At 42.0% G+C, this 25,932-nt stretch overlaps 2 protein-coding genes across 5 annotated transcripts in view; one reads left to right on the top strand and one right to left on the bottom strand.

The window, feature by feature from the left end:
* Positions 1-3,785: 3,785 nt before the first annotated feature.
* On the top strand, positions 3,786-14,434 carry LOC139548817 (polypeptide N-acetylgalactosaminyltransferase 17-like). Of its 3 annotated transcripts, none has more exons than XM_071358678.1 (11): positions 3,786-4,147; positions 4,482-4,665; positions 6,905-7,071; positions 8,739-8,934; positions 9,443-9,640; positions 9,791-9,908; positions 10,268-10,453; positions 12,262-12,399; positions 12,593-12,688; positions 13,460-13,621; positions 14,059-14,434. In XM_071358678.1, the coding sequence occupies exons 1-11, from the start codon at positions 3,910-3,912 to the stop codon at positions 14,191-14,193; spliced, it is 1,818 nt and encodes a 605-aa protein (XP_071214779.1). In that variant the 5' UTR covers positions 3,786-3,909; the 3' UTR covers positions 14,194-14,434. The 3 variants fall into 3 exon arrangements, with proteins under 3 accessions (XP_071214779.1, XP_071214781.1, XP_071214782.1); XM_071358680.1 differs by having other exon boundaries at positions 8,760-8,934; XM_071358681.1 differs by lacking the exon at positions 14,059-14,434 and adding an exon at positions 13,754-13,987.
* Positions 14,435-21,960: 7,526 nt separating this feature from the next.
* Positions 21,961-25,932, bottom strand: part of LOC139548818 (calcium-binding protein 8-like) — a 53,180-nt gene continuing 49,208 nt past the window's right edge. For both annotated transcript variants that reach the window (XM_071358683.1, XM_071358682.1), the window contains exons 5-6: positions 24,461-24,617; positions 21,961-22,191 (exon numbers count right to left, since the gene is read on the bottom strand). In XM_071358683.1, the coding sequence (XP_071214784.1) occupies positions 22,064-22,191; positions 24,461-24,617 (285 nt within the window). In that variant the 3' untranslated portion in view covers positions 21,961-22,063. The remainder of the gene's footprint in view (positions 22,192-24,460; positions 24,618-25,932) is intronic.

The following is a 25,932-nucleotide window of genomic DNA, read 5'->3' on the forward strand; positions in this document are numbered from 1 at the left end:
AAATTATTATAAGCCAGTTGGCTGATGATACTACAGTTTTTCTGAAAGACGCTAACCAAATTCCCATATTGATCAATGTGATACAATCCTTTTCCAAAGCGTCTGGTCTATACCTTAACATTAATAAATGTGAACTCATAGCTGTCAAAGATTGTGTGACACCATATTATGGTATTCCAGTAAAAGAAGAACTTACATATTTAGGCATAACCATTACAAAGGATCAGAAGTCTAGAGGCTTACTAAATTTTAACCCTCATATTAAAAATACCCAGAAGTGTAACAGCAGCCTTGCTCCTCTTCAAGAGAAGAGAAGGTGTAGCAGGGATCGGACCAACACGCAGCGTAGCCAGTGCTCAACATGTTTAATGATGACGAATAAACGTGAACACTTAACAAATAACAAAATAACAAAATGTGGCAAACCGATACAGCCCTATCTGGTGCAGAGAAAACACAGAGACAGGAAACAACCACCCACAAAATCCCAACACAAAACAAGCCACCTATATATGATTCCCAATCAGAGACAACACAAAACGTCTGCCTCTGATTGAGAACCATATTAGGCCAAACATAGAAACAGACAAACTAGACACACAACATAGAATGCCCACCCAGCTCACGTCCTGACCAACACTAAAACAAGCACAAACACAACAAGAACTATGGTCAGAACGTGACAAGAAGAAGCTAAATCAATGGCTACAGAGGGACTTATCTTTAAAAGGTAGTCCTAATAACCAAGGCTGAAGGTATCTCTAGACTAAAATATGGCGCTCTATCTTTATATCTTGACAGTAAAATAAGCAAGGAGATAGACCAGATGCTTTTCAACTTTCTTTGGAGAAACCGTACCCATTACATTAGGTAAACTGTTGTAATGAACACTTATGAGAATGGTGGACTGAATTTTCTGGACTTTACTACTTTAAATAATACTTTTAAGATCAATTGGATAAAACAATTCCTAAGAAGACCCACTTCTATCTGGAATTTTATTTCTCATCATGTTTTCTCTACTTTTGGTGGCCTTAACTTCATGTTGTTGTGCAATTATAATATTGACAAAATTCCAGTGAAACTTTCAGCTTTTCATTGGCAGGTTTTCTTGTCATGGTCCTTAATTTATAAACACAATTTTTCTCCACACAGATATTATATATGGAATAATCGGGATATATTGTATAAAAATACTTCTTTGTTTTTAGAATATTGGTTCCGAAATAATATCCTATTGGTGAGCCAACTGGTAAATGCAGAGGGTCTTTTACGCAGTTATAAGGAATTCTTATCTCTTTACAAGGTCCCTGTAACACCTAAAGATTTTGCAATTGTTTTAGACGCCATTCCCTCAGGTGTTGCTCTGTTATTCAGGAACATGTCAAGACCTGACACTCAGGGCCTACCTTCTATTGGCCCTTCTATTGACCCCTTGACTCATCAGTAGGAAAGATTTGTTTCTCTTTTGGCCCATTCAACAACAGAGCGATACGAACCTTGTTTCAGCAGGATGTTGTATCTATACCTTATGTCATGCCTTATTGGAATGGATTTATTGATAAATATCTGTTGGAAAAAAGTTTGGATGTTGCCACACACATACATACCTACTTGTTAACAAAATTAAGGAGGTTTCCTTTAGTTCATATTCATAAATATTATCCTGCCAACCACTATATGAAGAAGTTTAAGGAAAACATTAACTCAAATTGCTCCTTTTTTTTGTAATGACTGCCCAGAAACAGTGTTGCATCTTTTTTGGCATTGTATACAGTGGGGGGAAAAAGTATTTAGTCAGCCACCAATTGTGCAAGTTCTCCCACTTAAAAAGATGAGAGAGGCCTGTAATTTTCATCATAGGTACACTTCAACTATGACAGACAAAATTAGAACTTTTTTTTCTCCAGAAAATCACATTGTAGGATTTTTAATGAATTTATTTGCAAATTATGGTGGAAAATAAGTACATGTAAGAAAACTGTGGCAAGACATCAGTAGATTTATAATTGAACACATTTATGAAGATTTTACACTATTGTGGAGAGATGTACTGCTTGGATTCTTTACATACGATAAAAATAAGCTGAAACATTTACAGCTAGCTAGTTCATTCTCACAAAAGTGAGAAACCTGCTCTAGATTGGAAACTTACTTTAATGAGTGTAAAGCAACGTTGGCTTTATGTAAACTATATACAATATATGGGGCAGAATATTGTTCAGTAAACAATAAAAACCTAGTTCTGCCTAGTTAGCTAAGTAGCTTGTTCATACAACGGTCAAACCCAGATTTCTAACGTTTACTTTCATTCTTCTGAACAACAATTATCTAGCTAACGTGACAGCTAACATTATGGAAGCTATTCATAGAAGACCACATGCACAGAAGCTTTGGGACCTTTAGCTGTCGGGAAGAGGGGTCCAGAAAAGTCAGATCCACAGTCTCTGCTCGCTTTTTAAGCTTGCAATAATTACATTTAAATAGCAGAATAAAAACGATTTTAGTATTCTGATAAGATTTGTAATTGTAAAATTGGTAGGCCTATGTGTTTTTTGAAAGTTTTGGGAAAATAGAAGTAGGGGAAATGTTGTTCATTATATCACAGTTTTATGTTATTTCAAATGCATTATTTCACTTGGGACATAGGCTTACAGTAGTTTACAATAATCATGGGAGGAAAGTTTCAGACAAAATATGATTTGAATGCACCATAATTGCAGATAATTGGTGCGAGTCAACTCAGCCCACCCATCCGTCTGCATCTGCATCTGCATCTGAACTGCTTTCTTCACTGTGTCACTGGCTGGCACACTAACCAGGCACGCTCAAAACAAATCTCTTCCTAGGAGCTCCATTCCCTGTTTTCCTGCGTGCCATTATTAAGCGCTATCTAGCTAACACATTGGAATAATTCGGCAAAATTTGATAACACGACAAAATAAGAAAACGGCGAGAATACGGGTATAGGGGAAAAACGTTTTACATTACTTTGAATAGTCCGAATGTGAGACGACACCTCGCTTGGAATTATTTCATCCGCATTTATTTTCTGCATTTGAGGTGTCTTTCATCGGCGCTGCTGCATTCTGCGGACGGTTATATTTTAGGCTGGCTGGCTGGCTGTGTAGCAGTCTATTCGTGCAATGCACCGCTCAAAACGTCTCACAATTATTTATCCTACACGTGGAGGATCAAAGCTGCACAGAGAATGCTTAAACATAGGATAGGTGTTTTATGTGGTCAGTATATATCTGCTATGATTTTGAAGATCCGAGGTCAGAGACAGACAGTGGCTGTCCTCAATCGCGTCATAGCCCACTTCTGCTGGATGCAAAGAAAGAAAGACAGACTTGAGATAGCCTTCTGACTCTTTAAATATTTAAGAAAACGGACTCAGTCTCTGTCTAACATCTTCTACGCTTGATCTTCTAACAATACATTTTAAACAGAGAAGTCACGTATGAGAGCCCATAACCAGGCTCCAAAATTACCCCGAACGAGGACGCAGCCTAAAAATCGATCCAATGCGAAATGGTAGGTGGTTAAAGCTTATTATTGAAATGTTGTAATTAGCCTAAATTATGTTAGAATATGAGCAATCGAAATCTGAAATAGAGCCTATGTTTCAGCTTTGTTTCTCTGTTAAACGTCCGGCAGATAGTAGCCTAGCCTATCAATGCGCACACAGTTCAATTTGATCATACTGTAGCAATTATCTACTGTTGATTTGCAGCACCAGCTTCTCCAGTTGGAATGTCGCCTACGGTATATACATACAAAAAAATGCCTTCATCAACACAAATTTACATTGAACCTTATTGCACATCGCAACAAGGAGGACTCCTGAATTTGTCCTGAATCGTTCCAAAAATACTGCAATTTGGATCCCGGACATCAACAACTTTAATGGCTTTTGTGTTAAGAAGATGGAGAGTGTTATTGGTGCTGAACGTGGTTGCGGTTGCGGGGTTCATGACACTTTGGACCAAGTGCACCCACACCCGAGTAGCAAAAACCATCGGTCAGGACGATGTGAAAAGACAATCACGATCTAACGGCACTGCTCAAGGTTTGAGCATCAGTCATGAAGTATTGCTAAAGAGACTCGGGTCGTTGGAGGACGTGGTTTACAGACAGCTTAATGGTAGGCTATGACTCTTTAGCACTCTAGCCTACCCATTTAAAAACAATGACTATGCTTCATTGGTTACTTTGTATGTCACTCAAAACCTACCACGATTGCTGTTATTTACATTGGCTGATGCTTAGGATCCTCCCAAATGGCACTCTATAATTAGTGTACTACTACTTTTGACCAGGGCCCACAGGTTAGTGCACTATATAGGGAATAGGGTGCCATTTGGGACATATATAGTATACAGCTACTGTACCTCCTTTGTTAAAAGTCAATGATTCTCAAAACAAAGAAGCAAATGTGTTATAGCATAGTGACCTTTTCTTGACTGTGTGAATTCCAGGTCTGTCCAAGTCCCTGGGGCTGATTGAGGGTTTTGGGGGGCGAGGTAAAGGGGGTTTCCCCGCCACCCTAGCCTCAAAAGAAGAGGCTGATGCCAAAGTATTGAGGGAGAAATATGGATACAATGCTTACCTCAGCCAAAAGATATCACTGGACCGGTCCATACCAGACTTCCGGCCTAGAAAGTAAGTTTTCGGCACCCTATATTGCACTCTTTTTGGCCCATAACGGCACTCTATTCCTTATATTGTGCAGCATTACTTTTGACCAGGGCCACTCTTACTATAGCTCAGCTGACAACCGTGTTTCAGTAGGATAGACCCGCTACAATTTTCATGTGCTTTTATGTTTTTCCAAAGACCAATCCAGGCTTTGACATAGGATTGTGTCAAAACATTACATTTGGGTTTGTAAGCTGCAAGCTGCAAGCATTAGTCTGTGTGTGTGTGTGTGCACTTTGTTTTATTTTATACCCATCTCTGGATCTCAGCCATATCTTGGGCTCATGATCTAATCAGAAGTGATAAACATGGTAGTGTATACTTTGGTCTGTTAGTTGTTTCGCTGCTACTGGATTGTTGCCATGGTCAGAGAGTCATGATTAAAGCTATGACAGCAGATGTTAATGTTTTGGCACCACTTAGCTTTGTGTTAAAAAAATACAATATTCTTAAAACCATCTAGTATTATCTCTGTAGCCTAATCCCTCTTTCTTTGTTGTTTTTCTGCGGTCTTATTTGTGATGAAGTTGCAGTGTAATGCGGCAATTGACACTTGGACGCATGTCGGAAGTGCGCGCACACACACACACATTATGTTTGTGCGTGTACACAACCCATCAGCACACAGAAACAAATGTATGTTTGAACATTAGCAGTGCAGCTCTTTTAGACACTTTTCTAAAGAGACATTTCTATGTGTCCCCAATGCTGTGCTGGTTAGCAGGCAGACCCCATTTGAAAGCCCCTGATGAGAACTCCCTCGCCCCAGCTCTGCTCTACTACCAGCTGTGATACACACCCGCCGGCAGCCGCAGGGAATGGGAACACACCCACACTCACATCTACTAACACACAGACACACGCATTTGTAATTTAGTTTCTCTATTTCGAGCTCTAAGAGGACCATGATGCATGTAGAGTGTGATTTATCTTTGCATGGTAACACATTAGAATGGGAGCCTTCTCTTTTTGGTATATCTTTGCTTGTTAACAGAACAGTATCGTCTAGCTACCTCCTACAATGGAAGCCTTCTCTCTATTGGGTATCTCTCTCTATGCCCTGCAGCAGAAAGAGCTAGGATTTAGAGCCATGAAATTGACTAGCATCATCCAATCCTTTCCTTACTTACTTGGATGTACTGTATCACAATTCTTCGGATGTATCTCAGCAGTCGAAAGTGACTGCTGACTTGCTCTCAACTGTCCAATTCTTTAAGACCAGCACAGTTGAGGGAAAGGCGATAAGAGGAAGTATAGATACCGACACATTGTCGAAGAGTAAAAACTTCAAAACAAAAGCCACTTTGAACTATTAGGACATAGCCAGCCACAGATTCCTCACTTCCTCTCATTAGGGCTGGCTCTCGTTATAACAAATGCTACAGTAAAAATAGACTTCCTATCGCTCTCTCCCACAGTGTACTTGCTGTGAGGCTAGGGAGAGGGGGTGTGTTGAGACTTGTGAAAAACGTGATTGTGGGGAACAGGAAGAGGCACGTGGTTCTCATTTTCAATTGCAAACCAAAATGTGTCAGCTCATCATCAACATGTACAGAAGAGACTTGGAGAAGAAGCAGCTTGCATGGTGGTGATAAACTTGGAAACCTACACTGGAATGTTGGGTAGTACTTTACATGAGTCCTCTGCCATAAGGGCGGGTTACATTATATTTTAAACTGGGTGGTTAGAGCCCTGAATGCTGATTGGCTAACAGCCATGGTATATCAGACCGTATACCACGGGTATGACAAAACATTTATTTTTACTGCTCTAATTACGGTGATAACAAGTTTATAATAGCAATAAGGCACTTTGGGGGTTTGTGGTATATGGCCTATATACCACAACTAAAGGCTGTGTCCAGGCACTCCGCGATGCGTCGTGCATAAGAACAATATACCCGTGGTATATTGGCCATATACCACACCCCCCCATGCCTTATTGCTTAACTATACACATATTATTATTATATAGGGCTACTTAAGACAGTAGCTTTACATAGGAGTGTTAAAGTACCATGTTCCTGAATATTGAATATTGAATGATGGACTCACTGTTTGCCTTTATCTATAATGTTTAAGGATGTATTAATGTTTGATGTCATTAGTGACAATAGCTAATGATGTGTGCGTGTATGTCTCTCTCTGTGTGTGTGCATGTGTGTCTGCATATGTCTTTGTGCGTGTGTGTGTGTGGTCTCCAGGTGTAAAAAGGTCAGCTTCCCCAGGGATCTTCCAAACATCTCCCTTATCTTCATCTTTGTCAATGAGGCGTTGTCAGTAATCCTCCGCTCCGTCCACTCAGCTGTCAATCACACACCGGCTCACCTCCTCAAAGAGATCATCTTGGTGGACGACTACAGTGATGACGGTGAGGAGAAATACATATGCACACACACACACTGCCATACGCACACACAGACACAGACACAGACACACACAGACACACACAGACACACACACACACACACACACACACACACACACACACACACACACACACACACACACACACACACACACACACACACACACACATACCTGAAAGTGCATGTTGGTGAAGAAATGGTATGAGAACACATACACACACATCCAATATACATTGATGCATATTCATACAATATACATTTTGTTTATGCATTTAATTTAATTATATTCTATGCTTTATAAAGACATCCTTGTCCAACATGCTGTTTTGCTGCACGGACAGGACAGTCAGATCAAGGCAAGAGAAGATGTCTGTTTGACAAAATCCATCCAAGGAGAGGGACAGTTGTGAAGAGAGTAAGCAGTGAGCAGAGAGAGAGGTGGTTAGAGAGAGGAAGAGAGACAATTATAGGCACAGAAAGGTGGATTTAGAAAGGAAGAGGGAGAGATGTGGGTAGAGGGAGAGAGTGAAAGGGTGGAAGAGTTTAGTAGAAAGTGAGGGGCAGAGGGAAAGAGAAAAAGGAGAGAAAATCGGTTCAATTTCCCCCACGTTCCTGGCACGGCAGGATGGAAGAGGGCCAGCAATCCATCATGGGGGGGACATAAGATATTGCAGTGGTTGAGATGGAGAGGCATGCAAACAAATAACACACACCCTCTTACTGTCTGCATAAGTCTTCTCTCAGCCACACATGCACTGCACATCCGCCAGCATATCGAGAATGGCGTTCCTGCATGTGGACATACCTGCATCTGCAGGAACGTCTTTTTATGCTATTTGTAAATGTTTAAGCTAGGACAGGCTGGAGGCAGGGGCGCTCCAGCCTGCCGAACACATGCCCTCACCGTCGTTAGCAGAACTGCGAGGAAATAGTGCCCGACAGGTGAGGGCGATGGACACTGTCTACCAATTGACTCTGCCTCAGGCGGGAGGCTGGGGAAACACCATGTGCTAGCTAACTAGATCGCTTGTTATCGACATCGTGTGCTAGCTAACTGGCAAGCTAGCACACGGTGTCGCTAACAAGCGAGCTAGTTAGCTAGCACATGGTGTCGCCCCAGCCTCCCGCCTGCTGGGGAGGCAGGGTCAATCGGTAGACAGAGTCCATCGCCCTCACCTGTCGGGCACTATTTCCTCGCAATTATGCTAACGACGGTGAGGGCATGTGTTCGGCAGGCGGGAGTGAATGACACTGTCTAAACTCAGATAATACTTTTATTTCCCTTTTGACCCACATTTAAAAATATCACAAGCATGAAGATGTCGTGCTCGTTCATGTAGGAGCCAATGGACCCCATTTGCATACTATTGAGCAGATCTGCCAGTGTGTGTTTGAGTGAGGGCTGTGGGGGTTCTGAGAGCGTGTCCAGGGGGAAAAAGTTCATAGCGCAGAAGCCATAGCTCAGGAAGCACCCAACTCCCCCTGGTGTTGTTGTGAGACTGTTAGAAAGCACTGCAACACTGGGGCCCATGAAAACAGATACATCTCTTCTCTCTGTGTGTGTGTGTGTGTGTGTGTGCACATGCGCTTAAGTGTTTTTCTGAAAGTGTTTGTGGGTGTGCTTCTGTGTGTGTCTGCTTGCTTATGTTTGTCTGTGTGTGTTGCTTAGTTATATTTGGTTGTGTCCCAGAACAACTGAAAGGGCCGTTGGAGGATTATGTAAACAAGCGTTACCCAGGTATGGTGAAAATCGTGAGGAACCAGAAGCGAGAGGGACTGATCCGTGCCCGCATCGAGGGCTGGAAGGCAGCCAGTAGCGAGGTGACGGGTTTCTTCGATGCCCACGTTGAGTTCACACCCTCCTGGTGAGTGTATGTGTGGGTTTCAACTTGAACCTTCAGTTGTTGGGATCGATGGTTTAATAAACTTTGACTTAAAGGGGGGGGATCAGAAGGAACACTTCAGCAGTTGGTCAAGCAGCAATGTGAGATTTTCCAGCTGAAAGAATTGCATACTACTTCTAGCCATCTAGAATATCTGCATGACAATATTTGTAATAATAGTTTAAAGAACTGAATTGCCGTAAGCTTTTATCAACTGACAGTATTAAAAGTAGGCCTAGTATTCAAGTACAGTCACGGTGTTGGTATGTTCCTTATGTATACACTAGAGTTGACCAGGGCCCACAAATACACAGAAAAACGACCCACTACCCAGGGAGCTGCTTCTAACTCAAGTCAACTTGACTTGACTCAACTCAACTCAGAAGAACTAGGTGGACTGACTTGGAGGCTTAGGGAGGCAGAGGGGGAGAGAAGGAGACAGTAGATCTTAAGAAACCTCCGGCCCCATCTTTCTGTCTCTCTATGTCAGGGCTGAGCCGGTTCTGACCAGAATCAAAGAGGACCACAAGAGGATCATCCTGCCCTCCATCGATAACATCAAGCACGAGACTTTTGAGCTGGAGCGCTACGAGAACTCTGGCCATGGCTACAATTGGGAGCTGTGGTGCATGTACATCAACCCCCCCAAACAGTGGTGGGATGACGGGGACACCTCCGCACCCATTAGGTAGGCTACACACACACACCGGCACGCATATACACACACGCACACATACACAGGGGCACGCAAACGCATCCACACAACTAAATAAACACTTGAATTTAGAGAACCCAATTGCCAAAATAAGGGAAACAGAATCCCCTCTTCCCCCCTCAGAACTCCTGCAATGATTGGTTGCTCCTTTGTGGTGAACCGGGAGTACTTTGGGCACCTGGGGCTGCTGGACTCTGGCATGGACGTCTACGGAGGAGAGAACATCGAACTGGGGATCAAGGTTTGTGTGGCACCCATTTCTCTGTGAAGGCTGAGCATAAATGGGCTCTGGTCAAAAGTAGTGCACTATAAAGGGAATAGAGTGCCATTTTGGATGCAGTTATTGTATGTTAGGGTGGCGAGAGGCAGGGTGACTAGTATGTGAATAGTGCATTCTCTATCCTGTATTTGTTGTATTTTGTCCTATTTCAGCAAGTATGTAATTGTGGTTCTTTGAGTAGAGCTAAGCATTGGGTTGTTTGTTCGTGTGTTTGTCTACTTGCTTTCTTAATTATTTGTGTTAGTCCTGCAGAACATTTGTTGTGTGTGAAGGTATGTGCTCTGTTCTCATACTATTTCTCCACCAACATGCACTACCAGGTGTGGCTGTGTGGGGGCAGTATGGAGGTGCTGCCCTGCTCCAGAGTGGCTCACATCGCCAGGATGAAGAAGCCCTACCACAGCAACATAGCCTCCAGCACGCGGCGTAATGCCCTGCGCGTGGCCGAGGTCTGGATGGACCAGTTTAAGTCCCAAGTCTACCTGGCCTGGAACATTCCAATGGAGGTTAGTTGCTCCTACATACTGATTTGAAGTCATTTTTGGGGGGGCATATGAACATGTATGTTCAGATAGAACTCCAGGTCAGGGAGTTAGGTGAAGTTGAACCCTATACACTGATCTATGATCAGTTTTGCTTACATACATTACCATTCAAAAGTTTGGGGTCACTTAGAAATGTCCTTGTTTTTAAAGAAAAGCAAAAAGCAAAAAGAAATGTCCATTAAAATAACATCAAATTGGTCAGAAATATAGTGTAGACATTGTTAATGTTGTAAATGACTATTGTAGCTGGAAACGGCTGATTTTAATGGAATATCTACATAGGCATACAGAGGCCCATTATCAGCAACCATCACACCTGTGTTCCAATGGCACGTTGTGTTAGCTAATCCAAGTTTATCATTTTAAAAGGCTAATTGATCATTAGAAAACAGCTGAAAACTATTGTTCTGATTAAAGAAGCAATAAAACGGGTGTTCTTTAGACTAGTAGAGTATCTAGAGCATCAGCATTTGTGGGTTTGATTACAGACGCCTCACAAGTCCTCAACTGGCAGCTTCATTAAATAGTACCCGCAAAACACCAGTCTCAACGTCAACAGTGAAGAGGCGACCCCGGGATGCTGGCCTTCTAGGCAGTGTTCCTCTTTCCAGTGTCTGTGTTCTTTTGCCCATCTTAATATTTTATTTTTATTGGCCAGTCTGAGATATGGATTTTTCTTTGCAACTCTGCCTAGAAGGTCAGCATCCCAGAGTCGCCTCTTCACTGTTGACGTTGAGACTGGTGTTTTGTGTGTACTATTTAATGAAGTTGCCAGTTGAGGACTTGTGAGGCGTCTGTTTCTCAAACTAGACACTCTAATGTACTTGTCTTCTTGCTCAGTTGTGCACCGGGGCCTCCCACTCCTCGTTCTATTCTGGTTAGAGACAGTTTGCGCTGTTCTGTGAAGGAAGTGGTACACAGCGTTGTACGAGATCTTCAGTTTGTTGGCAATTTCTCGCATGGAATAGCCTTCATTTCTCGAAACAAGAATAGACTGACGAGTTTCAGAAGAAAGGTCTTTGTTTCTGGCCATTTTGAGCCTGTAATCGAACCCACAAATGCTGATGCTTCAGATACACAACTAGTCTATAGAAGGCCAGTTTTATTGATTTAATCAGAACAACAGTTTTCAGCTGTGCTTACATAATTGCAAAAGGGTTTTCTAATGATCAATTAAAATTATAAACTTGGATTAGCTAACACAACGTGCCATTAGAACACAGGAGTGATGGTTGCTGATAATGTGCCTCCGTACGCATATGTAGATATTCCATTAAAAAATCTGCCGTTTCCAGCTACAATAGTCATTTACAACATTAACGATGTCTACACTGTATTTCTGACCAATTTTGTTATCTTAATGGACAAAAAAATAGCTTTTCTTTCAAAAACAAGGACATTTTTAAGTGACACCAAACTTTTGAACGGTAGTGTGTGTTCAGATAAAACGCCTATTCCCCTACCTAGATTTTCACTAGTCTATTTCAATTAATCTCTTCATTATCCTAACTACATTATGCAGTATATGTACACCATCCATTTCATTGCTAATGTTACATATTTGTAATTGTGTGTGCATCTCAAATGGCACCCCATTCCCCATATAGTGCACTACTTTTGACCAGAGCCCTATGGTGTTAGCCTCGCGAGCCACCTGGAATTCCGTACAGCGAACCATTATTGTAAGCTTGCGAGATCAGGATGGCTCACGAGGCTACTTTGGGGTGCCATTTGGGACACAATCTGTAATCAACCACTCCCTGTTCCAGAACCATGGGATAGACTATGGGGACATTTCTCAGAGGGTAGCCTTGAGGAAGTCTCTGCATTGTAAGAACTTTGAGTGGTACCTGGACAACGTCTATCCAGAGATGAGGAGGTACAACAACACTCTCTTTTATGGGGAGGTGAGTTTTACTGCCGACAGGGCCTATACACAACATTTGACTAAACACTCATCAAACACTCATAAGATGCTTTTAGCAGCCAAGTAGCTTTCTCCCCTCATAAAAAGTTTCCCACCCTTTCTCTCTTTGTCTTTTTCTCTTTCTCTCTCTACCCCCTCCATCCCCATCTTTCTCTCTCCCTCCCTCCCTGTAGATTCGTAGTAGCAAAGCGACCCATCTGTGTATGGACCAGGGAGAGAAGGTAAACCACACGGCCACCCTGCACCCCTGTCACGGAATGGGACCTCAGGTAACCGATTAAACTAGGTATACAGTATGTCCCAAATGGCACCTTATTCCCTACTTAGTGCACTACGTTTGACCAAAAGTATTGCACTATATAGGAAATAGGGTGCTATTTGGGACACATTCTAGGTTCACTAGAGAGGCACTGTGCCTGCAAGCTGTGAGAGCAAAATCTGCAGGGGAACTTTTTTAAAAACCAGAATGTAGTCCTTTGCCCCTGTGACATACAAATGTAGCGGATATCATGACAGGTTCTACAGTCAAAATAAAATATGCAGACAAAATGTCTCAATCATATCATGTTAATGCATTTTTTTAAGACCCACTTTGAATGAGAGCGGATATAATATCATATCACAAATAATTTCAATTGATTTAAAATAAAATAGAAACAACTTGCTCTGCAGGAAACGCAATACAACAACTGCAGTCGAAACAATCTACCAGACTTCAGTGTCAGAAAATAATTTGTTAGCGTTTGTGAAATAAAAATATTTGATAACTTTTTACTTTTTAGCCATGTACTACTGTAACTTGTCTCTCTGTGTGTTCTTCCCAGTTGAGTTGAGGAGGACACACCTAGTTGTTGTTGATAGCCCTTTACCATTCACCACTTAATTTGGTCTCCCTGTGTCTCTCTCCTACCAGTTGTGTCAGTACATCAAAGAGGGACAGTTCTTCCTGGGTGCTCTGGCCAGTACAGGGGAGAACACATGTAGTGTTGTTGATAACCCTTGACCAGCCATTCACAGTAGTGTATCCCTGTTCCTCCCAGTTGGGTCGGTACACCAAGGAGGGTCATTTTTTCCTCGGCGCTCTGGGCAGTACAGGGGACGAAACACGCTGTCTGATGGACGACCAGGTCTCCAATTTCCCTCAGCTCCTCAACTGTGACAAAGTCTCCAACACCAGGCTGACCACATGGCACTTCTCTCAGGTCAGACTCACTTTTACATCGTTTTTTATTTTTTAAATGTTGTAATTTTTAAAATTCCTTTAATTTAAGTTTATCTTATACCGTGTTACTTACTTACTTACTTACTTATTTACTCCTCTTCATTCCCTGTAGAGCATAGGGCCGCAGCGAGCCCCTGCCATGCCAGACCTGTGCAGGTTAACCCTGTGTAGTAACACTGTAATAACACCACATTGTAAGGACCTGTGAAGTCGGAAATAAAAAATGATAGAAGCTGCCTGGAGGTGACTGTTGATCATAAAGCATCTAAGAGTAGGAGTGCTAATCTAGAATAATGTAAAAGGCTAAACTGATTTTAGATCAGCACTTTTAGTCTGAGAAGCTTTATGAATACTCTGAGGTCCCATGAAGGTAGTAGCCTACTCAATTGAGAACATTCTATTTCCTCTGTTCTTCAGAACGAGTCAATCATCAACAGAGCCACGGGCCGCTGTCTGGAGGTGATACAGGCGAACGCTTACTTCGGACACTCGCTGGTGCTTCAGACCTGCTCCGGACAGAAGTGGAACATCAAAAACACAATGAAGCAGTAGCCACAGCATGATGCAGAATTCTTCTTTGCCCAAGATAGTGTTATTGTACTGAATTGTATCAGATGTCATACTGTATTATTACAATTATTCACTTGGTGTTATCAGTTGGACTTTTCCAAGATTGTCTTCCAATAAACTGCTGGTCTGATGGTATTAAAAAAAAAAAAAAAAGTTGTGTATTCAAATACCACATGGGGTGATTAAGTTGACACAATATTAACCCATCACAGCCTACAACAGATTTATTCAACTTCAATGTTTTGATTTCTTGAAAGGGTTTAGCCCTTCCTTTTCAGCAACCTATTAAGATATTTCCAAATGGAAAAGAAACAAATATGAAAAGTGCATTAAGACCAAACTGTTTTGTGACTGATTCAGGATTCAGCACAACTATCTCAGACACACCATGCTTTGTGTTCTTCATTTTTTTATTTCACCTTTATTTAACCAGGTAGGCCAGTTGAGAACAAGTTTTTATTTACAACTGCGACCTTTGTTAGTCCTCTATTTATTTACTGTTGTTAAAAAATATATATTTTCACTGTCAATGAGAGCATCCAAAATCATTTTTAATTGATTTCAAAAGAGACTGTCCCTTTTTTACATTCAGCTTTATCCCAGCTGGCTAGCATCAGGGAGGAAACTGCTAGCAGAGCCATGAGAATGCGGCTGAGGTATGAATGGAACAATAACATTCACTATGTAGTGTGTCTGTGGGAGTAAAGGAGGAGGCAGCCATTAAAAACGAGGCAGTCGAGGCCCGTATTCATAAAACGTCTCAGAACAGGAGTGCTGACCTAGGATCAGTTTAGTCTTATTTAGATCATAACGAAGATTGCATGGACAGAGGGACTTGATCCCAGATCAGCACTTCTATTTTGAAACGCGTTATGAATACAGACCCAGGGCCTGTATTCATAAGGCCTCAGATTAGAAATGCTGATCTAGGATCAGTTCTAACTTTTAGATCATAAATAAAAATGAGGGAGCTAGCGAGCTGAAGGAGAGTGCTCTCGACTACCTATTTTATTTTGTATATTTCAAACATTTCCATTTTTTTGTTTTTGTGTTATTTATTTGACACCAATTTAAACATCAACCACCCGCTTGTGCTGGCCCGACCACGGAATCATGCCAAAGCTATACCCGTTGATCCCCGGTAAGCAAGCCCGCTGTCCTCCGGCACACACACACATCCAACAAGGTTCGCACACTCATACTTTCATGTTAATGCACACACCTATTGAGGTTACAGAACAATTAGGCTTGCGCCTAGGGCCCCTCGACTCAGCGAGTATAGTGCAACAGTAGGCTGTGTAATCAGTTCCATAACAGTTGTCTGACCTAGTAACTAGGATCAGTTTTGCCTTTTAGATTACATGGACAGGGATCGGCACTCCTACTCTGAGATGCTTTGTAAATATGGGCGCTGATCTATAATTTACAACCAGGTTTACAGTATACTGATGTACTGGCTTATACCTCCATTTTGTGGTCTTCTAAACAACACTAGTCGTATCTGATGGAAGACAATGAGATACAGCAAATTTTACAAAAAAGAGATGTTTTATTGCATAACTGCTTTCCATTTACTTTTGTACCGATTTCAGTATTTACAGATACAATATTCAGGCTATTATTAATAATACAACTTAAATCTGGACTAAAAAGCACTTTCAATGGAGACTTTCCATTGATCTTGCTATTTAGTCCAGCACGAGGCTAAATGTGTGTCCGGGAAACTGCCCCTACATGTTTTAATGGTGTGCATGCACAGTTTACATGTGTATATGTATGTACTGTATTCCAGTGCTTAATTTGTAAATCGGGAGGTGCCGGAACAAAAAGTGAGCGTGGGGGGGGGGGGGGGGGGGGGGGGACCTGGGGAGTTCTGAGGTACCGGAACGCATGAGAAAAGAAATCACCTTTATAATGAAGCATTGCATGCATATAATCGCATTTGCGTAGTAGCATAGAGCAGTAGAGTAGAGGCACTTACAGAAGTTGCACACATGGGGAGCATTTTTAGGTTCCATGACTGGAGACTTTGGCAGAATATTTTTTAATACCGCACAAATTATCGAAATGGCAGGCTACTGACAAACTGAGAATCTGAGATCAATAAAAACGACATTGTCTTGAGTCCATCAATAGCCTAGGTCTAGGTGTGTAGATACATATTGTAGGCTACAATATGAGGAAGAAATTATAGTCCTAAAAATGCTTTCCAGTTTCACTGACTCACCCAATGATGCGCAGCGCGTGCCAAAAGCCTCTGCCTCTCGCTCTCTTTTGTAGAACAATATTTGGAAATTTATCAAATATTTTTGTAACCTACAGCATAGAGTCTTATCTTTTCTGCAGGAGCCATTTGCTTCCCAACCTGTGTTTTACCTCGATTGTATTTGACATATTACGAAAGGCCTGTTTGGTCTGCGTACTGTTTTTTCACTGACATATTGGCGCGCGTTCCCGAATGTAGGCTGCTGCAGTTCATTCAGAACCCTTCGCGCGGCTATGATTCTATAAGGAAATACATGATGAAGTGCAACGGAGAGATAGATGAGAGTTGCAGGCTCATGTCTATCAGAGCAGAGAGGGAGAGAGATCATACAAAGTGAATCCCATTCCAGTATGTGAGAGATAATGGCGCGCTTCTCACACAGCCACCGCCAGGCGTTGGCCTCAAACATAGGTTAGTTACAATGTTGCTCAAACCATAAACCCGGCCGGCCCAACCCAAATCAACACTTAGAATATTAGGCAAGGGGTGAAAACCTACTTTTTTAACATTACGTTTTTTTGTGAGGGTAGGAGAATTAACGAAGAAGCAACTCGAATGAACTTTCATTAGAATTTTTACATTGTAGTTATTGTACATTTTCATGCCACAAGAGGTACCGGATCCGGCCAAATAGTTTCCGGAACAAAACAGTCCAAAATGGAGAGGTGTTCCGGCAGGATCCGGCTCAAATTAAGCACTGTGTATATCTATGTATTTTATGTACAGTGTCCATACAGCACATACATGTGCAATTCAAACACCATGCTACTGAAGTGAGACTGTTAGTTTTCCAGTCACATTCACCATCAGTTTTAATGATCAAGACATGCACTGATTCTGTGAGAGCAGGTACAGCTCCATCCCCTGTAACAGTATAGTATACCCAGGCCAGAGCCTTTTATGTGGACTAACATGTATTTATTTATTCATCAACACAAGGTTCAGACTATACCCTGGTATTACAGTGTATTGTGGAGTTAGGGCAGGGTAGTGTCCCAAATGACACACTATTCCCTCTATAGTGCACTACTTTGACTAGAGCCCCATGGACCCTGGTCAATATTAGTGCACAACATATGTATTAGGGTGCCATTAATGAAGCAGACAAGGGTGACAGCTCAAAACAGCTAAATAAGGAACAAACTCCAGTTTGACAGAATACATTATATAATGAATGAGGTGAGAATTTGCACCTAGTACGCTTAAATTGGTGGTCTCAACAATATTAAATCCAGTGTAGCCTACTGTATTTGCAAGATGATATTGCACACAAATCAGTGCTTTTACTTTGACGTCATAAAACAAACTTGGAAACTTCACAGAGGAGCCATACGTCCAAACATGATGTTAAAATTAATGGGGACGTTCATTGATCATACTTTAATGCAAACCTCTTCAAGGTGATAAAAAAGGAGATTTTCTGCCATGGGCAAGACATACAGAATTCCAATAAAAGACTACTATCTATGTCCCACAAACAGTGCAGTTAATCGAACCAACAATTATTTAGGTAGAACATTCATAATTTCATAAAACCTTCTATACAGATAGAATAGAGAAGAATCATAATATTATTTTCAACATTTCATGTTCTGATGATTAGACATCTCAATACAAGGCATTGATTATTCACCTGACATTTCCACATACCTTTCATGTAGTATAGCTTAATTCAACCATATCCCATTTACTGTAATATTGTCTGGGCCAGTACATACAGTGCATTTGGAAAGTATTCAGACCCCTTGACTTTTTCCACATTTTGGTACTTTACAGCCTTTTCCTCATCAGTCTACACACTATACCCCATAATGACAAAGCAACAACAGGCAGAATTTTTTTTGTGCAAAAAAAAAAAAAAAAACGAAATACCTTACTTACATAAGTATTCAGACTCTTTGCTATGAGACTCGAAACTGAGCTCAGGTGCATCCTGTCTCCATTGATCATCCTTGAGATGTTTCTACAACTTGATTGGATTCCACCTGTGGTAAATTCAATTGATTGGACATGATTTGGTACACAAGGTCCCACAGTTGACAGTGCATGTCAGAGGAAAAACGAAGCAATGAGCTAAAAGCAATTATCTGTTGAGCGCCAAGACAGGATTGTGTCGAAGCACAGATCTGGGGAAGGGTACCAAAACATTTCTGTAGCATTGATGGTCCCAAGAACACAGTGGCCTCCATCATTGTTGAATGGAAGAAGTTCCTAGAGCTGGCCGCTCGGCAAAAAGGAGCAATCAAGGGAGAAGGGCCTTGGTCAGGAAGGTGACCAAGAACCCGATGGTCACTCTGACAGAGCTCCAGAGTTCCAGCTTAGAGTTTGCCAAAAAGGCACCTAAAGGACTCTCAGACAATGAGAAACAAGATTTCTCTGGTCTGATGAAACCAAGATTGAGCTATTTGGCCTGAATGCCAAGTGTCATGTCTGGGGGTAACCTGGTACCATCCCTACAGTGAAGCATGGTGGTGGCAGCATCATGCTGTGGGGATGTTTTTCAGCAGCATGGACTGGGAGACTAGTCAGGATCAAGGGAAAGATGAATCGAGCAATGTGCAGAGAGATCCTTGATGAAAACCTGCTCCAGAGCGCTCAGGACCTCAGACTGGGGTGAAGGTTCACCTTCCAACAGGACAACGACCCTAAGAACACAGCCAAGACAACGCAGGAGTGGCTTGGGGACGAGTCATTGAATGTCCTTGAGTGGCCCAGCCAGAGCCCGGACTTGAACCCAATCGAACATCTCTGGAGAGACCTGAAAATAGCTGTGCATACTTATGTAAATGTTTTTAATACATTTGCAAAAATAAAAAATACATGTTTTTGCTTTGTCATTATTGTGTGTATATTGATGAGGAAAAAACAAAACAATTTAATCCATTTTAGAATAAGGCTGTAACTTAACAAAATGTGAAAAAAGTCAAAGGGTCTGAATACTTTCCGAATGCACTGTATGCCTCCTACCTACACAAATTACTCATCATACAAATAGATTTTGCAAGACTAGCCACATCCTCTAATTATCTGACTCCATCTACACCTTTGTTTAAGAAACTCAATATCTCTTCTATTTACGACATTAATGTACGCCAATTATGCACTTTCATCTACAAATACTCATACCTCCCAGAAAGTTTACCTAAACCCTTCAATGGATTCTTCCAGGTAATTCTGAAATCCATCTATTTAACACAAGCCACTGCAATAATAATAATTCACCCTCCTCACTGCCGCACCTCACATAGTCAATTCTCTATCAGATACAGAGGTACCATACTCTGGAATTTGTATCTTGACATTGCCAAAACCTCATCAACTTCAAGCGAAAACTGGGGGTCAGCCTGATGAACCAAACTACCCAATAATCCCCTCTAAGTAGCCTAACTCTCACACACACACACACACACACACACACACACACACACACACACACACACACACACACACACACACACACACACACACACACACACACACACACACACACACACACACACACACACACACACACACACACACACACACACACACACACACACACACACACACAATCAAACATGGCTTTTCTTGTATACTGAGTTGTATGCTTTGTTTAACTGATTGAACAAACTTATATTTTTGTACTTATATTTGTGGTGTGGTTTTCAAATAAGCCCTTTTGGGCTTCCAACCTCACCTGCACACTGTTTTTACCAAGGTTTGCAGGCTGCATTTGGACCAGAGCTAGGAGAGCACACTGTGTTACAAAAAATATCAGAATTTTTGAGCCAAACTCTAGATGGGGCTCTTACACCAGTCTGTGATTCTACTCTCTGTTCTGCTTATGGGGATAGATGGAAATGATTGTACAGCGCAAAAGGGTGGGTGAAGGAACCCAACAACATGCACAAAGGATGGACTGTTCCTACTGAAAATTCACATTTGTAACGGAAAACAACAACAACCATTTAGTGTTCTTCAGTCAGTACATCTCTATTGAGTTCTATGGCTTTGGCCAGAGGGTGAGGGGAACATAGAGAGCTTTGTGTCTGTCTGTCTGTCTGTCTGTCTGTCTGTCTGTCTGTCTGTCTGTCTGTCTGTCTGTCTGTCTGTCTGTCTGTCTGTCTGTCTGTCTGTCTGTCTGTCTGTCTGTCTGTCTGTCTGTCTGTCTGTCTGTCTGTCTGTCTGTCTGTCTGTCTGTCTGTCTGTCTGCCTGCCTGCCTGCCTGTGTATTGTGATTTGGAAGGCAGCAGCCTCTGGTTTCACAGTGCTCTCTCCTTCCCTCCACCTCTAAATCTGCAGGAGTAGAGAGTACCAACAATCATGCACATACAGAGTAGAACACCGTCACCCTATACACGTAGACAACAACAACATGGGTTACATACATATTTACATATCGACGTAGACTTGATCACATGCAGTACTGTAGCTATTACAAGCAGTCTTCAGCAAAACTGTAGGTGGTTTAAATATTACCATGAGAGTCAATACAATACAGGAGTTCAGGCCTACCTACCTCAAGAGGAATTAGATCATAGGTACATTACAGCCCAGACTTTTCACAGCTATGGTCTTTCAAACACTGTTCTGTTTAGCACTGGGAATGTACACAGATACCGTAACAGTGTGGAATTTGGGCACAGGAATACCCACCGATTTCACTCCGGAACTCTGGATGAAAGCTTCTAGAAGAGCTTAAACAACAGCCTTACAGCAGACGGCACCATCATGCCTGTCGCATCCAGAGCCTTACTGTATGCTCCAGTGGTGAGCTAGCTTCCACCCGCCCTCAGGAAACTAGAATAACAGGCCAATTATTGTGTGTGTGTGTGTGTGTGTGTGTGTGTGTGTGTGTGTGTGTGTGTGTGTGTGTGTGTGTGTGTGTGTGTGTGTGTGTGTGTGTGTGTGTGTGTGTGTGTGTGTGTGTGTGTGTGTGTGTGTGTGTGTGTGTGTGTGTGTGTGTGTTTGTGTGTTTGTGTGTGTGGAAGTACATGCGTAGATGCATGCGTAAGAGTGTATGTGCGTAGCCAGACTGCAGCGGTGCGCCCTGTAGCTAATCAGGCTCTCTGCACTGCAGGAGGCACAGCTCCATTCTCTCTCACACAGATCCAATTGAGGGTATGTCTCAATCCACAAGGATGCTGCCTTGTACAAATACACTTAGGGCATGTCTCAATCCACCATGATTCTGCCTTCTGAGGCAAGAAGTTAAAATTGAATTCCAAGGTACCTTCATATGAAGACTCTGGGTAGGGAAGAGAGGAAGAGTACTGAACTCCTGTACTTGTGTCTTTATTGCATTAGGGAACAGAGACAGCAGAGTAAGCGAAAGTCAGCCCTTGAATGTCCCTGCCAGAGTAATGGGGTTATGAGGGGTCTCGCTGGACTCCTCATGCTGGCTTCTCAGTGTCGGTGGACGTCAGACTGTCATCCACTCAGAAAAATCTGATGGTTTATCAGTCAGTGTTTTCTGTTTTTTTGTCACCATCAGTGAGACATTTTTGAAGTCGTTTTTTTTTCTTTCTAAAGAAACAGGAAATTACCTCACCCACTTTCATCATGCACATGCAGGTTAGTTTTTCCCGCTCACAGTGGGCGTGGCTACTCCAGGCCGTTCCGCAGCATCTGATTGGCCGCGATGAGCATGACGCTGATGATGAAGGCCATGGCGAAGGCGCAGATCAGACTCTTCCTCACGCACGTCTGCCGGTTCTTATTTTTAGAATGAACTAATAGAAGAGAGAAAAGGGGGAAGGGAGAAAGAAAGATAAAGGTGCATAGAGGTTTATTACCAAAATCCATTTCAAGCTGGCACCTCACATTCTTGCCATTTGCCGTTCTCTGTTGTAAGAAAAGAAAAAAGAGAAAGCCTAATACCAAGTCATTTTCAGCAGTGTTGATGGGGAGAAATTACTATTAAACAAATTGCACCCGGCTCTCTTCTGAATCACCTGATTTAGGTGGGACCTGATTTAGGTTGGAGAAATTAGTTATTTGTGTTGGAAAGTCAATGAGTAAGTGAATGAGGGAGGGATGGAAGAAAGGAAAGGAGGGAGTGAGTGGTAGGGAGAGTGTGACTCTGGCAGAGAGAATGCAGAGGTGAGATTAATCCTATGCAGCAGCTGAGGCTCTGCTCTCTGTCACATGATGTGTTTGTGTTTGTATCCGCAGCGCAGTGGGACCCGAGATGAAAATAGAACTGACACAAATATATAGTACATATGGACAGATATGCACGCACACACACTTGAAAGCCAAGCCAACTTTAGGCCGTGATATCATTATCCGGTTCAGTCTCCCACCGGCATAGAATGGTAAGTCAGCAAGTCTCCCTCCCCCTGGCCAATCAGTGACCTGGAAACAGCGGAGCTGGGTTATGGGGCCGTGGTAACCGTGGTAATTAGGTGGCCTGGGCCAATGACCTGCAGGTACAGAGTCCTGTGTAGCCCGCCCCCGACTCCCTTTACATCTCACTCTCACAAGCTATTTATAATTCTGATGTTATAAAGCACTGAAATCATCACTAGTGACACAAAAGTAAACTTGTGTAATCTAAATGAGCTAAAATGTATAGATTTGCACCTAATAAAGCACCTTACAAACCATATCCAGCCCTGCTATCTGTTGCCACTCCTACAGCATGAGAGGCCATTTTGTTTCTGCAGCATCACACAGCCTTTCCAGTTTCACAAGGAGCAGTGTGTCTCAGACTGTCACAGAAGGAGATTAAGAAGAGAATGACCTCTGAGTGGCTCTAACCTGAAAGGCTACAGAACCAACATCTGACCGGGGAAGGTGTGAGTAGTTATACTCAAAGGATATCAGGGGAAATGCTTTAATGTTTGTTTTGTTACTATTCATCTGAACTCTGGTCTCCTGCTCCTGACATTCAACTGTTGTATTATCTTCACTACAGACATAATAGGGTCGTTCCAGGGTTGTTCCACGGTGCCTTTTGAAAAGTGTAACTTAGTCCAAAAATAGTTTTGATTTCACCTAATTTTAACATTCTGTCAAAAAGAGCACATGTTCGACTTCATAAAAAACATTTTTTCCCCTCAAGAGATTACATTTAAAACTAGACTTTACAAGCATTTCGCTACACCACGAGCATTTTGCTACACCCGCAATAACATCTGCTAAATATGTGTATGTGACCAATAAAATGTTATTTGATTATAGTAAGTAAATGCCAAATGAAGTCACAAGGTTGACCGTAAAAGGTTGACGATTGCATCCTAAATCAGCCATAAATCCCATTGTGAATGGGGGAATGGAAGCTTGTGTGCAACAGGGAGTGGTAATTGAATGCAAGCTGAACCAAAACAATTAAATTGCTAAAACATTTCCAGCTTGTCTATCTATGGGTAACAGGGTTGACGTGTTATGCTCTTCCTAGAAGATTTTGGCACTTTAGCAAGCCTTTATTCATATAGAAAATCTGATTTATTGAATTCTCCATGTTGTCTATATTAAATGGCACTTCAATTAATATAGCAGGCTTTTAAAATTCAATATTGGTGCAAAATGTCTACTTAAAATATCAAAGGGACACAAAAGGCACTCTTTTTGTGGAACAACCCAATAACAAACAAAAAATAAAGATTCATATCAACCTAAACACCCTTCTCAACCTAAACACCCGCGGTATTCATAACTTCCTGAAGACACCATTTTGCAGAGCCAGGCTATGCATATTTAATCACTGCTAGCCATAGCCCAGGGGACCACATGACTTCCTACACCATAAACACCTTAAACACCAATCAATAAATCAGCAGGTGGAGTCTATGAAAGGAATGGATCCTGATAGCTGGAGTCAGATCCGTTCTGACAGGAGGATGGGCGTGCAGCACGCTCTGCTCCGCCAATGACAGCTAGTCTCTCTCTCTCTCTCTCTCTCTCTCTCTCTCTCTCTCTCTCTCTCTCTCTCTCACAGACACACCACCCTCCCTCCTTCTTTCTTTCTCCATAGACTACAGAATCTACTCTACTCACTTCCTTCAAAGTCTGCCTGACAGTGTCCCGAGTTCTCGTTGAGGCTCTCCTCCTCGTTGATGATGATGTTCTCGATGTCCTTCATGGTCAGATGGTCTCTGAAGGCGTGGAACAGGATGTGTTTCAGCTCCTCAAGGGTGATACGCTGCATGTCAAACTGTAGGGGGGAGGAAAGGGGAGGAAAGGAGTAGTGAGGTAAACGTTTTGAAGAGAGGGAAAGCGAACAACAACCTTTCCTTTGCTACATAGACACTGTGGGACTGGAATGTAGGTTCCCAAATCAATTGTACATTTGTTATTATTATTTTCAGTTTTTACAAAAGGTATAAAATAGTATTGATTACTCTACAGAGATACCTTTTGTCTGATGGATGCAAATCATGCAACTATTTCTGTAACTATTTTCATACTTCAATACAGTGCCGTTTAAGATGAGGGAGGATTATTTTTTTTTTTTATGAGCATGGCCTTATTTCTATTACAGCATATTGAATGACTGTCATTCCATTCACACAGTTCAATGTAACATCGATAGGTTTAGGCTACTACATGATACTCTAATTTCCCCTATACCCATCATGAGGTTGCTACAACCTAGACTATGAATAAAAGTTTACAACGTAAGTGCACACAGGTCGACAGAAAAATTTGAGGTGAAAGACAGTGACATATGGACAGACAGTGACACATTCAAAACCGCCTTGCACACTCTTGCCTGCATCTAGCTGATCTAGGGTAAAATCATTAGTCCAACAGTTGCAAACAAGAGTTTCTATTGGACAAATTCAGGTATGTTTATCCCCGTTTCGTTCTGTTTGCTTCCGTTTAAGAAAAGTTTTTCAACAGAATCGGCGGAATGAACACACCCCTGATCACACGTAAACACAGTTCACTTTCATAGCAACCACGTTGTATTCTTTCTCACATCGACACGCATTCCTCCTTTCACCTTTTCTCTTCGCTTGTGGACTTCAATGCACAATACATCTTCTGTCTGTGACCAGGCAAAAAAATATATCCAAGCCAAACCATATCATAATCTCTGACCGCTACACAGGGCCTATATCGTTGTCACTATATTAGCTAAAGTAACGTCATAGTTAACATAGCTAATAGAACTAAATCGTTAGTAAACCCTTGTCATGACTGGCCTGTCAGGGTCAGATTACTGTGGCCCACACCCCTACAAGAGACATCTCTCACACCTGCCAGAGGGAGAGAGATCCAGAGGTATGGAGGTGGGGGGGTTTATGACACCTCACACCCATTGTAAATCTTAAGGCAGCAGACAAAATCCCTTTGTCCTCTCACTGTGGAGGAATGGAATGTATGATGACCCTATGGAGATCCTACCTCAGAACAGTAAAATGCAATAAATGGACTTTGGGACAATATGTTTTGTCAGCCAAAATGGTAGTAATGACGATAGATGGAATATGAAAATGAATTTAATTTTTGTTATGTTATTAAAA

This window comes from Salvelinus alpinus, chromosome 22 (genome assembly GCF_045679555.1).
Source record: "Salvelinus alpinus chromosome 22, SLU_Salpinus.1, whole genome shotgun sequence".
NCBI classification, from domain to species: Eukaryota; Metazoa; Chordata; class Actinopteri; order Salmoniformes; family Salmonidae; genus Salvelinus; species Salvelinus alpinus.